The 14,356-nt window shown below is 32.5% G+C and overlaps 1 protein-coding gene across 20 annotated transcripts in view; it reads right to left on the bottom strand.

The window, feature by feature from the left end:
- The window catches only part of RBFOX1 (RNA binding fox-1 homolog 1), an 868,680-nt gene that overhangs the window by 4,412 nt on the left and 849,912 nt on the right, over window positions 1–14,356 (bottom strand). For 7 of the 20 annotated variants that reach the window (XM_080557047.1, XM_080557049.1, XM_080557062.1 and 4 more), the window contains one exon: window positions 11,223–11,275. The exons of the other annotated variants lie outside the window; for them this stretch is intronic. In XM_080557047.1, coding sequence (XP_080413173.1) covers window positions 11,223–11,275 — 53 coding nt within the window. The remainder of the gene's footprint in view (window positions 1–11,222; window positions 11,276–14,356) is intronic. 20 annotated transcript variants of the gene reach the window in all.

Here is a 14,356-nt window from a genome sequence, read left to right as displayed (position 1 = left end):
ACTACATCTGGATTTTTTTTTTTTTTTTAAAAAAAAAAAGAATAAAGTTCAGTAAGTACAAACTTCAAAGTGTACACTGGTTGGTAGGAGGATACTTGGGAGTTGGCCATTTTTTCCAGCAACGGAGTGCTGTCAGTACAGTTCTCTAAAACCTGTCTTGTATGGAGTTGAGCTTTACTGCTCACTCTTGCTTTAATCCTGAGCATTTTACACAGGTCATCAAGAAGGATCAACATTTTTACAAACAGCTGTAACAACATTTTTACAAATAAACCCAAATCTCTGGACTTGGCCATTCTGAAGAACAGGCATTTCTGGACCCTCTTCTGGCAACCACATTCTGAAGTACCTAAGATGAATAGCTCCTCTCCTTTTCCCCGTCCCAGACTTAAAGGTTTAAAGTGGAATATTTCCATGGCATTTTAACTCAATATTAAAATGTAAAACTGTTTTGTGGCATCTGTTAGCCTTTTATCTTTATGAGTCTAAATCCACATACTGTGCTAAATTTCAAGGGCAAACTTCCTATTACTTTTAATGGAAATTTTGAGCAAATGCAAATCATACATTATCTCCCTATAAAGTATTCCATGGCAAAATCTGGATGTTTCACTACAAAGTAAAACCATAGCGGCTGAATGCCTTCAGTTGTACTATCCTGTTTACTCAGTAAATTCAACTTTCTATTAATGGGTAATACATTAAAAATGAATTAATCTATTGAAGCTATGGAAGCACTGCAAGTTCATGAATGTGGGCTCAATTTCTTATGCATAGCCATGTTTTCTTCAGATTTTACCAGAGAGGGCCTCAAAGCTATTGAAGATAGACAAGAATATCCACGGGAAGCAGGGATGGGCAATACTTTTCTACCTTATAGTCTTAAAACTCAGGAAAATATGTAGAAAAGACCTGTATAAAACACACTATTTTCTTTTTTGCATCCAATGTAGTGGTGAGTGAAGGATTAAATTTATATATAAATTCTATTTAAATGGTGGTATCCATAAATGCCTATCTTTGGAAATATATTTGATCCTTTGAGAAAAGAGTAAAGTGTTCTTAGTTCAGGTTTGACAGTGACTGCATACTCTGCAGCCTCTTTGGTTGGAAGGAGCATAACCCTGATAACCCTCCACATTGGGATGTAAGCATTGTAATATTTAGAAATTTAAAATACTTAGTTTTGATAGTAAAAATACCAAACTGATATGGGCCATTTGACATAACAGAATGTATTTCTCATTCATCTCCACTGAAGTAAAAAAGACACCTTATTTTCCTCTGTTTGCCTATGCCCATTTTAAAGTCTGAGAATCCATTTTAAAAATCATTATGATTTTAATTCTCTCAAGTCAAATCTCATGTAAGAAAACATCTAGAAAGGGAAAATAATTAATTTAAATCTAGACTTATTTCCATCTCTATATGTTTCCTTCATATCCCTAGTAACATGGAGGATGAATTGTAAGTACTATTATACATGCTTTGAAGTCATGACTTATTTTTAAGGGAACAGGAATTGGTATATTTTCCAAACATATATATATATATATATATATTTTTTTTTTCCCTGATTAACTGGTATTACTGTAATACTAAGCAAGGACTGTAAGTTTAGAACTGTAAGAATCACATTAGTTTTGGTGTAGTACAAGCCATTAACTACACTGGCACTTACTGTGACCCTTTTTTTCCTCACTGCTTTGATCCCCATTTACTGCTGCATAATCGACTATATAATAGTGCCCCACAAAACAGAGAGCATAGTGGGTCACCCATGGCAATGGATTAAGTGGCCAAAATGCAAGGGGTTCTTCTAAGTAGGAAGGTACAAGCCCATAGAGCCCAACATAGTGCTCAAGCTTTATTAAATTAGGTTTATGTTTAACCTAAATCATCACTGAAGTGATGAGCAAGTGCTATAATAAACAGTGGTGGTAACTGTGGTTAAACGTTACATCAATATTTTACTGAAATCTGGACAAGCAAGATGGAACATATGGATAAATAAATATATTAAGCAATTTCCAAAGAAAGGATGACTGTTTCAACTCAGTAGTTTTCATCCTATTGTTTAAACTATGATTCTTCCTTAAAACAAAAGACTGGTGAAGTAATCCTAATGTAAAAATTGTGACCTAACTTAATCCCTGCTTCTTAAAAATAATGTTTTATATTTACATTAAGAGAATGCTGAAGTTTGTACTGTTATGTTAGCATAAAGGTGGTATTTCAGAACCAGTAAAGTTTGTATTCTTTTTAAAATATGAAACATTCCTAATTCTTCCTTTATCTTTATTGGAATCCCACTTGAATAAATGTGTGTAATGTAAACATGAAATAAAATGTAAGAAAAATTCTTCTAAATCTTCTCTAAAAGAAAATAAAGTACATAAAATTAAATTGCAAAATTCTCTTTCTTGCAACCTCCTACATACACTTGATGCATATAAGCACAACCATGGAAGAATGTATTTCCAAAGGGGAGAGAATCCATGCTCAGATATTATCTGGGAAAAATGCATTGAAATTCCTCTCTGATGAACAGACTTTTTCCTCCTCAGGGTGACCTCTACCTTCAGAATATGATGGTTTTATTATGATTAATAAATTTCATTTCCACAGAGGAAAGGAACAGTGCCAGCTTAAACTTAAAGCAAGTAGGTTTCTTTTTAAATGCTAATTTTTAAACACGCCCTTGCATGACACCAAATTTAGAAGCTCAGAAGGTTAGCAGAATAGATTCTGATTTTTCATGCTGAAAATAGCAAGGATTTAAACTATACTGTCACACTGAAAATCAGTAAACTAGTGTAGTCACATAGTCATTGGTTCATTTATTCACTATTATGCCAGTATACTTATTTCTCATTAAATTAGTGGCATTTAAATGCTTTGTGATAATTTGCCCTGGAAATATTCATTCTAGGTAAAAAATTTACTAAAATTTAGAACATGCAAATAGCAAAGTTTTTAAAACGACTTCATAGTCGAGGTGATTATCTGTGTATTTTACAGAATATTAAATCAATGTATCAGTACCGATATGTGCACTTACAAATTCTTTACTCAGGAACACAACAGATGAACAATTGTGATGCACCAGTAATGTGAACGAGGTAAGTTTCACTATTTTTCAGTATGTCTAGAACAAGTATTCAGGACACAGCATGAAAAAACTTAATGTTTGCTAGCGTTTTGTTTTACTGGCACTGGTTTTTAAGTAGCTTGACCAACACCCTACTGGGAAATACTGGGGAAAAAAAAATCATCATTGCAATGCTAACATCTGTAGCATTATAGCAGCAAACTCTTTACCAAAAAAGAAATCCTCATGTGCTCTTCTCTACTCAGGTTATGTGCCAATTTTTTCAATGATTTTCTGTAAAAGGTTTAAAGTTGCTTAAATACTATACAAAAGGATATTTTGTTTTGCCCACTGCACAAACAGAAAAAATAAATAAATAAAAATGGTAATTAAGAGACATTCATTTTAGTAGTGCCTTTGGAATTGAATCTCTTTCTTTAAATCATCAGTAATAGGCATTACTAGAGAGTCTTAAAAATAGGGAAGGTATGCCTTTCTCTAATTTTCAGTACCATTTTAGGTTTTTTAGTTCTTTGTTACTGTGGCTGTATTTTCATATACATCTAGGACAGACACTGGAGCTCTGATACTCACTGGAGACAGTTGGAAGATCCTTAATAACCTATCTACTATAGGGTTTAATGACAACATTAATAAAGAAAAAATCACACTATAAAGTATACACCAAGTTAAAACATTTTCCTTAGTTGTTCAAAAGCATAAAATGAGATTTTTTTTAAAAATTTTGTTTAAAGAATCTGATGTGCATAGATTTCTGAATACTATCACTTCCCCCCATTTTTTTAAGACTAGATATTGCTAGAAGAACTGTGGAAATTGATGATTCCATTCTTATATAAAAAGAGAAGTTAAAAATTTGATACTACCTCAGCCAGTGATCAAGTAAAAATTAAAACTGAAAATAATATAACAACCTAACTGCATGATCTCTTCCCTTGCTGCTTTCCATATTACAAGCAATGCATATGTATCCACTTGGAAGCTCATAGAAAATTTCTAACTCTTCACAATATTACCCATTTACTAGCTTTGATTTTAATTGAACAATCAAATCATAAAATTGCTGCTTCTTCAAACCTATATGTGTTGAGTCTTCAAAAAGTATAAACTTAAATTACACAAATACTAGTATTGCCACTTATTACTAAATTTTACAAAAAGGCAACTGAACGAGTCAGCCTTAGCTAGGTATGAAAAGGTAGAATACAATGCAGAGTGGTTCGGTATCCCTACCCTAACTGTTCACCTAGGAAATGAGTTCTATTGCAGGATGTGCCTCTTGCTGTTCACAGCTGGCATAAAAAGGGCAATCCAAATATTTCCTCCATCAGACCTTGATGCAGAATTGCAATAAAATTGTAGACAAAAGACATGAAGATTTCAGTGAAGCATTGGAAGGAATACAAGGAAAGTAAGTTACCTGGCCTTATCCAGATAAATGATTCCAGTAGCTAACCAACATGTGTTTTCTCTTGGTCACATGACTATTATGATACCAAAACCAGGTGACAGCAGCAGCAGGAGCTCCTTTGTATGCACACCAGTTACACAACATACTGCAGTATTTTAACCTCAGTTGGTCATCACTGTGCAGCAGTGGTAGTCCTTTCACTTAAAATTCTTTACTTATCAGCTTATGGTGTCCAAGGCATCTGCAGCCAAATATTTTTAATACTTTTGGATATTAATACCAAATAACTTTAGGCACTTAAGTCATATAAGTGAGCAATGAGTCTCTCTAAATATCTCATAAGGAAATGAGGAAAGAAGTCTGTCCTAAGTTTTTACTTAATTCTGAGGAAAATGTTTGAAAACTGCTGATAAAAACAGTTTCCAGTCATTTTCCTTGATTGTAAAGGTTAAAAATGTTAAAATCCTCTATGAAAAGTTTTAAATGCATAATACCAAACATTAAGATAATTCTGCAGGAGCATAAAATATTCCTTTGCATATAATTTTCCTCTTCCACTACTGATAATGCTTTACAGTATTGTGATGTGCAGCAGAAAAAGACTTGGGAAGATGTAGTATAGACAGACGTAGCACAATGAAATAATGAAACTTCGAGGTATACTGCAGTGCTAACCTCCTGTATATATTGAAGACCATGCAGGATTTCCTGTTAGTATAGCATTAACATTCCTAGGTTTTCACAGAGATAAAAAGTGACCATAGTCTATAATGATAATCAATGATCATGATAATAATAAAAAATCATGATAATAATAAATCATGATAATAAATGATTTTAACAAAGGGATTTTTGTAAATACATTAGTGATAACATTAGAAGCAGTCTACATTTTTCTTCCAGTTGGAGCCAGAAGAAATTTTAAAAGCCCATTCAGATGTATCTATATGCAGGGAAGAATTTCCAGCTCTTGATTTTATTTATGTAATATCTGAATTTGGCCAGATAATGATAATGCCCATTATTAATTGCCTCACTAATTATTGCTAATTGATGCATCCTTTGCAGAAATTTCCATCATTGATGTTCAGACATGATTTTTATTTTTATTTCTGAATGACAACCTACAGCTTTTTTTGAAGTCTGTTATATATTTACAGTCATCCAAAGTTGAGCTGCCACCATGTTAAACATTTTAAAAAATATGATTGATATCAGTCAATTTGCAGAAATATAGAAGTGCAACAAACTGCAGCACAGGTGACATCCCTCCTGAGCTGGCACTGAATCAGTACTATGGAACAACCCCAGGGACAGACCATACCTTAAAAACTCTGTCTCAAATTTCAGTCTTGCTGTCTGGATTTACAAATGGACAAAGGCAGATTCCACACAAGTGTGCACTCGATGTTTACTTAAAAATGTAAAATAATTATGTGCTACCAACAGCACCTTTTTGTATAACCTCTATACAACAAAAAGAGACTTCATTTATATACAAAAATAAAAAGCCACTGGGCAAACTGAGGCTTGCCATCAGGTGACACCTTGCCATCAGGTGACACAAACTGTTGTATTTCAAAGAAAAACAAGCATTTTTTATTATTATTATTTTTTAATTTGTACAGCATTTGTCTATTACTGCTGCTGTTATATTTTGTGGCAATAAACTCTAAATAAATTCTGATCTAGTTCAGTAACAAATACACCAGACAATTCTTACATTACATTCTAAAGCAGTCTTTTTTGCTTGTGTGTAAAGTTCAGTAGTACGCAGTAATATTTTTGTTTGTTTAATGTTTTAAATGTTATATAATAACCTCATGATATTCATACTGAATCCTTGTTTATTTAATTTACTAGTATATAATCATACATACAGCACACACACAAACCACCTTTCATGTGTCCGGCTTTCAGTGTATGAGAAAAAATTCTGTTTGTTTCATTAAATAATAATAATTAAAAAAAAAAACAGTACAGGGGATGCACATATGCTTATATGCACTTGTTGAGGGCAAACACAGATTATTCACTATTTCTGTTTATCGAAGGAGCTTCACGTTGCAAATCCTCCATTTACAAATCACAGAAACTCAGCTTTACTTAATCTTGTCATGTTGTCACAATTGACTAGCCATGTGAACTGACCTAGAACTGTAAGCATAGGGAAGGCAAGCTGTCAAAGAGATAATGACAAAGATGCCAAAAAGGTCTGCCAGTGTTTTCAGTCAGTGAGAAAAGGAATTAATCAAATTTTAAGAAAGAAGAACAGAGAATAATCAAAGCATTTACTGATTTTTATCAACTGATCCAGTAGCTGAACATCCTTACCACACAACTACCAAGAGCAGTAACAGCAGTAACAAATAGAATTCCATGTAAGCACTATTTACAGCGGCAGTAAAGGGAAGTTTAAAGCACCAACACAAAGGACACTTGAATTTATAGAAGTTTAATAATGTGCATTAGTACAACATTCCCTAGTTTTTCCAGTGCAAAAGCTTCAATATCTGCTATTTTTCACAGGGAAAACCTGTAGAGGCTTAAATAAATACTAGCATAAAGACCTTACAAATGCTCCTTCATCTTAATTTTTTAATTCATCTGATTAGTGGTAGAGTTTAACATAATAAAAGCATCTTGTAGAAAATGGTTATTTTCCCAAATTGCTTCATGAAATGAAATCAAACCCATAGGCAGTGATACTAAGAAAGAAACCTCTCACAACTGAACCTATGTCGTTACACAGTAATTCAAAAAGGCTGATGCAAACCTCCCTAAAACTGCATTCTTTCCAAAGCAGCTTGTATAATATCTACTGTTTGGAAATTCCTTTGAAAGAGTATATGTGATCAATGCCTCCCATCAGAAACCTAAATATGTCAATGAGATGTATGCAAACATGTATGGCAAAATTTGACCAGATAAAATTATTTATGTACATAGCAGAGGTAGACCACAACAGCTACCTTACCCATTCTAAGCACTTTGTCAAATATTAATTTGCTTTTAAAGAAGTATATCCATATTTGCTATTGTTTCATGACTTAAATTTGCGGTAGTGTTAATGTTGACAGGTTAATGATAGTATACAGGAAAATTGCCATGACTTGAGCAATTGCCTTAATTAAAAATTGTCAATATTTTTTTCAAAGTATTTTGATAGTATAAATGTTTGCCTCTTCACACTGCCTTTTTTATGATATGTTTTTCCTAAATTGAAAATTTAACATTTCAGAATATTTAATTTGTTTTGGAGACTGTTTCTTTCTCCAAACGGAGGCCAAAAACTTAATGCAGGACTATCAACTTCTAAAGCTTTATAACACATTTCTGTTACACACACGCACACAATCCCGCCTCCTAGGGATGACTCTGCTCAAATATACAAATAAATACAGTTACAATTGGACATATATTATATCCACTTTCACCATACTTCATTTCAAATTCAGGTTTACATATACCTTTTCCTTTCTCTCTGTTATTTCAAAATCATAAATTGTATATACACTTGGGAGAAAAAATAATATCAGCTGTGATGATATTATATAAATAATTTCACACTGGATTTTATTTTTGTTTGTAGATGGAAGTTGGATAAACATTAGAAGTTGGATGAAGAAAGCAAGAGTGATGTAAATAGAGAATAATGATCCTGTTCCATTTTTACACAAAAATCATAAAATGCAATACGCAGGTACACCCTAGAATGAACTTGGTAAAGACACTAGAAAATATTTTTTTCTTTACAAACTATGAATTTTGACCTTATAAAGCTTAAAAGAAAACAATATATACTGAGCACTGATTTGAAAAAATAATTAAACACATTAAAGATTCAAAATGAAAAATGTTCTCTAACCGACATGTAAATAAACCATAGGTTTGCTCTGGGTTTCATTCTGATTTATAAGGAGACTGATAGGGTAAGATCCATTTTGCTTCCATCGGGCAGAAAACTCAGGATTAATTCTCCTCTAATATAACCACTGTCAGAGTTTAGCTAGAGGAAATTCTTCAGAGATCCTTGTTTAAAATTCAGTCATCAAACTGAAAGGAGGTTTCAGATAGTTTCCCTACCTCAGATCTAGTTTAGGTCTGTTTGCATACTCTTTAATCATGCCTGCCAGAGAAGATCTATCCCAGAAGCACAAAACTTCTCTTCTGAAGAGTAATTATTTTTAGCTTCAGAATGCACTGGATGCAAGAGCAAAATATTTTAAAATTTCCCATGAAAGGATCCCTCTGTCACACACTAGCATATCTTTTCTGTGTATAATGTTCATGCAAGAACAGATACACATACAGAAATAGAAATGTGTATATTGACACATTGGCAATAGCCTTTCATTTTGGTTTTCAAGATTACTTAATTCCTAAACTAGGAAAAATAATGTCATGTGGTTGAGGGTTATGTGTCCTCTGGCAGAAACGATAAAGCATTGGGAAGAGATGAGTGATTATTATCAGCAGAATCACCCAGAACTTCCCATTTCTATTTGATGGTAAAGTTCCAGCCAAAAACTTACTTGTTTTATCTGAAATCTACAAACACTTATATTCTTTACAAGGAAACAATACAAATGTATATATACTCACATTTCAAACATTGAGCATATTATCAGAACCTTCATCTTAAATCAAGTTTGCAAACACTTGAATTACTGTAATTGAGTTTAGAAGCACTACTAGCATATAAAATTGTATTGTAGGTGTATTGCATGCATCTGAAAAAACACATGACTGTCAGCTGCTGTTCTGAAAGATTATGTATCTATATTTACTTCATGTATTAAAACACAGAACATTAGATAAATTAGTTGAAAGTCAGCTTACAGATTTGAAAAACCAAACACAATTTTGGCAATTTGTACCATACAGAAATATGGGCTGGAGTATGATTGTTTTAATATAGCCAGAAGTCCTTTAAATTCTGTCACTAAAATTTAAATATACAAGGAACAGAAGATACAGGCTTGCTCCTTCAGATCATATAATAAAAAAGGCACCTACAGTTATCTATCATTAATATTTATCATACTGTCAGGAACATACCTAACAAAAACACCCTATTTATTGCAACAATTCAATAGAGGTAATTTACTGGTAAACTGAAAAGTTTTAGTAAATATACACAAAAGTCCATTTTCTTCTGTGTACAGTCCACTGAATTTACTGATGAACAAATTATTATATTATTGAATGGAATTCCAGAGTAGTGATATACAGAATATGTATAGTATAGTCTTGGATACATGAATTCTGTGTGATCTGAGGGAAAAAATGTCTACAGGTATAACTAATGCTTAGAAGGGTTCACTCTGCAAAAGAGGGAACTGTTTTCAGGACAAGAAAATTATTAAAGACCACATGTATGTGTCAAGAATTCCAAGTTCAAAAGTTGCTAAAATTAGTTTCTGTATACTTACTTAGCAAGGCATAGGTTTATGAATTAGTAGTCTAATGGGTAGTCAGCTCACTATAATCCAGAACAGAATAGGAAGCACAGGTGAAATAAATGAATGCCAAAATACAAATCTAGTGAGACCAAGAAAGTGTCAAATGTTCTCAAAATGTATTCTGCTAATAATTCGGGACTCTGAAAAATTCATTTTTTTTTTTTTTAAAGGAAGAACTTTTCAGATTACCAAAAATGCTGTGGCTACCATACAAATTATTACAATCTCAGCATATTGTGGCTTTAGCTATGGTCTTCTTTCTCATAAATACATGTTTTTTATTTGTTTCTCTGTAGGTCACTCTAGAATAAGCAGAAAACTCATCACCTTTATTTCTGCTAATGTACAACCCTGTATAAATAAACATTTCTTAATACCAACATTTTGTTCACACTATATATCCTTTCATCCTTCAATACACACAGCTCCATGAACTCAGCAGATTTTTTTGCATAACGCTATCAGCAGAATACGGCCCAAAACTGTTACTAATTATTTTGGCTTTTGATTTCCTTATGTAGCGACATAACATCATCCTTACCTGTATTAAGACTAAGATTGTTCAACATCTATTGCTTAAAAGACATTAAATCCCTTGACACATCTGATATAAATTACCATTAGTAAATACTTTTTGAAAACATTTTTCATTCTTCTGTACCCATGGCTTACAACATGATAGTATACCAGCAAAGCAGCTAAGACTTTTTACTTACTAGAGAGTGATCCTCTGAAGACACAGACCCTCTCTCCCACTATCTTATCCATAGGATAGACTTTGTGAGTGCTTTAGGGTCTGCAGTACCCTTGTGGGCAATATTTGCCCCCAAAGAGTTGAAAAGAAAACTGTTAAATCTATAGCACTTACAATGTCCTACATAGATCTAACTATCTCTATCTAACTTACTCTTTTCATTAGTTTGGTTTGTTTTGACTTTTTTTTAAGTCACAACCTTGATTGTACTGCACATTAAGTTTTTGTGAGAAGGCTTAACAGATCCTTACTTTTCTAGGCCACATAGTATTTAAACTGGAAATAAAACACCAAAGTCAGCAAAATAACCTAATGTCTTTTATATGGCAGAACCTAAAGACTCAAGCTACAAATTAATGTAACTATTCCAAAAATTTATATTATGGACTTTCCTATGCTTTCTCTTACGATTAAATGCAGCATGTGAAAAAGGATATTGAGACCTGGATGGATGCATCAAGAAGTATCAATGATTGTTACCTGCAGAGGTGTTACAAGAAATTTCATCTGCTGCAACGAAGACGAATTGATTTCTGCAAGAGAAGATAAAATTCACAATACTGCTTGCTGACTGGGAAATGTGCTAGCTGCCAATTGACTTGATGTTTACAGATGGGGTAGGGTAAGGGTGCTTAATTTTAATGAATGTAGCAAGAAAAAGTGTTGACGTATTTCAGTACTATAGAGTTTATAGTGATCATGAGGTAGACATGCTGGGATCTTTTAAATGAAATAATGGTGACATTTGGGTATGGACTATGTACAAACTCTTGCATTGGAAGCTTCATGTTCAGTGTTACAGATATGTCATGTCAATATATGAAGTCTAACAAAAATCATTTATATTGATATAGCTATTAAAGGGCACTAATGGAAACATGTAAAAAGTGATAAGTTTTTAAAAAAATGCAATTTACTTCATATATCTTAAAGGAGAATATTGAAAGTAAAATAACTTTATATGTCTAGATATGATTGCAATCAGAAAATGAATTTTCTGTTATTTATATATAAAAAAGGACATAGTATATTTTCATATACTGTCATCCAAAGACATACAAAAGTGTTTTTTTCAGAATCTTATGAGAATAAACTAGAGGTATAAGCAATTTAATATAAGCCTTCTCTTGCAAAATTCTTTTTTTTTTTTTTTAAACCAGGTAACATAAAAAGAGAAATGCTAAATACAGTAGTATTTCAAAATCTAGGAAACTCCGTTATAGTAGAAATCCCAATTTGCCCTTTTTGAAGTCAAAGCAAACAGGATATAGGTTAATGGAAACTATATTTAAGGATTAACATCAAGTGATTCCTTTATATGCATATGCATAGCTTCCTTGGATGATGTTTGTGTTGTGCAGGAGTAGTAAAGAACATGGGTGAAATTAGTTGAGTGCTAGTTTGCTCTGAATTGCAGCTAGCTTCTCCAGCCTGCACTGCACGGTGAAAAACAGTTTTGCACAGCTTTAATGCAAGAGTCTACCAAATAAGAACTAGAAGGAACTACAACTATCTCGTACTGAGGACTATTGGAAAACTCAATTCTGTAAAATAATGAAAACTCTGTCAAGCATTAAATGCTCTGAAGCTCCTATTGAAAACTATTCAGTTCAGGAGCAAACATCTCCTAGGTGTAACAGAATCTTGAAGACCTAAGTGAAAAACAGCTATTTCTATTACTTCACCTCCAATGTATTAAACACATTTGAAATTCTAGTTTAAAAATCTGTGAATCTTGTTACTTAAAAATTCATATGTTGAAAAACAAAGAAACAAAACAAAACCAAGGAATCTGTAATCCATACTACAGGGACAGGAGTTGATTAAGAACAAAAAGAACAAATTCTTATTGCCTCTATCTCAAGAGTTACTAGCACCTATCATCTAGCATCAATGAACATAGTGACCAAATTGTATTTTTCATCTAATTCCTTCATTTTCAATTGGATGTACAGATTGGTAGTTTTGTTCTTTATTTTGTCATCTACAGCAATTTAACAAGCTAATGAGATCTATCTTGTACATAATCTTAAAAAGATATATATATATTTAAAAAATGAAAGGGGATAAATTTATTATAATAAATACAAAGCTACTCCGTATTTCATAAATAGCATACTTTGTCACTGTAGTTAACTCATACCACCTCTTTTATTATCACCTCTTGTGATAATTACATATAAAGAAACAGATTTTTTTCCTAATAAGAAGCAATTCAGACTTACCAGCTACTGGCATACAGAAAATCCTTTTCATTTATGTCTGTGAAGTTATAAAACTGTCTTTTCATCTAATGAAAACAGCCACAAAAGTGGCTGAGAAAGTCTTTTTCTTTGTCTCAATTCAGAACATGTGTTCTCATGCAACATTGACTCACAGATGCTATATCTTCAGATGCCAAAGTACAGAATTATCCGTAAGAATAATATGCTGGTTTTGTTATTTACAGCACAGCAGAACACTAACTTCTATTTGTTTTTGTTTGTTTGGAACCACAGATGCTACTGAAACTGCTCTAAATTCTCACCTTTTATTACCAACTCTCAATAATTACTGGTAGAAAATGCATTTTAAACAAAATTAACCCAAAGTGATACCTATCAAAAAAAAAAAATCTACCCAAAACATTCCCTGTTATACTGCTTCAATTTACATACGGACATACTATCTTTGCTATATTTTGCTTTTGTAAAATTTATTTCACAACTCTACAAATCAAATTTGAAAATAAGGAAGAAGTTGCATATTATTGCACACAGGAACTGTGAGAATTAAAATGTTACTGTATTAATCTATGGGAAGATAAGACTAAATTGTGGTAATATCTATTTGTTACTGGTAACAATTTAAAGCACTTGTTTAGTAGCTTGATGGCTTTAATGTTTTTACAGAGACAGGTTTATTATTTAGCTAAATTTTGTACTATTATTTACATAGACTAGAGGAAGAACTGAGAATCAGAGGTTCATGCATCTCACTTGCTGTCCAAAGGACATATTATTCCTTAGTGTGGAGAACCCTTAATTTACAGGACTCCTGAGTTCAGCTGACCCAATGATGCATCATATTCCATTTATCTTACAGCATATGAAAAGCAGACCTGGAAAAGGGCAGCTAACCTAACCCAGTCCTTTGAAAATGTATGATTGTTTCCTTAAAAGACCAATTATAAGCACTAACTGCAGTGAGTGTACAAGGCTTAACCTCATGAGTAAGGTATGGTGGAAATTCAAGATGCATTTTAGGTTGTTTTAATGTTGCTCATCATTTCTACACTTTCTGTTGACTCAAAAAGGTTTTTTATATATATATATATATGTAGAGTCCAACTTTATTATAAGTCCTACTCAATCTTTAAGATACAGAATTGTTTCCATGAATTTAATTTATGTGTCAACAATGAAGGCAAAGGACAGAATTTTTAGTGCTCATTGTTTTGTATTTCAGGTGTAAAAAACCCAAATATTTAAAATCAAGAGGACTTTTTTTTTCTTTTCTTTAAATATATATTTTTAAAGTGTTACTAGTTGTTAGTGAAATAAACTGCCAAATTGAAAGAGTAACATGAGAAATACATTTATCCGATGTATACATTCAAGATGCCAGATATTCCC

Source organism: Anser brachyrhynchus (assembly GCF_964034855.1).
Source record: "Anser brachyrhynchus genome assembly, chromosome: 15".
Lineage (NCBI taxonomy): Eukaryota > Metazoa > Chordata > Aves > Anseriformes > Anatidae > Anser > Anser brachyrhynchus.
The sequence above is the reverse complement of the archived record's forward strand: the minus strand, read 5'-3'. Positions and strand labels throughout refer to the sequence as shown.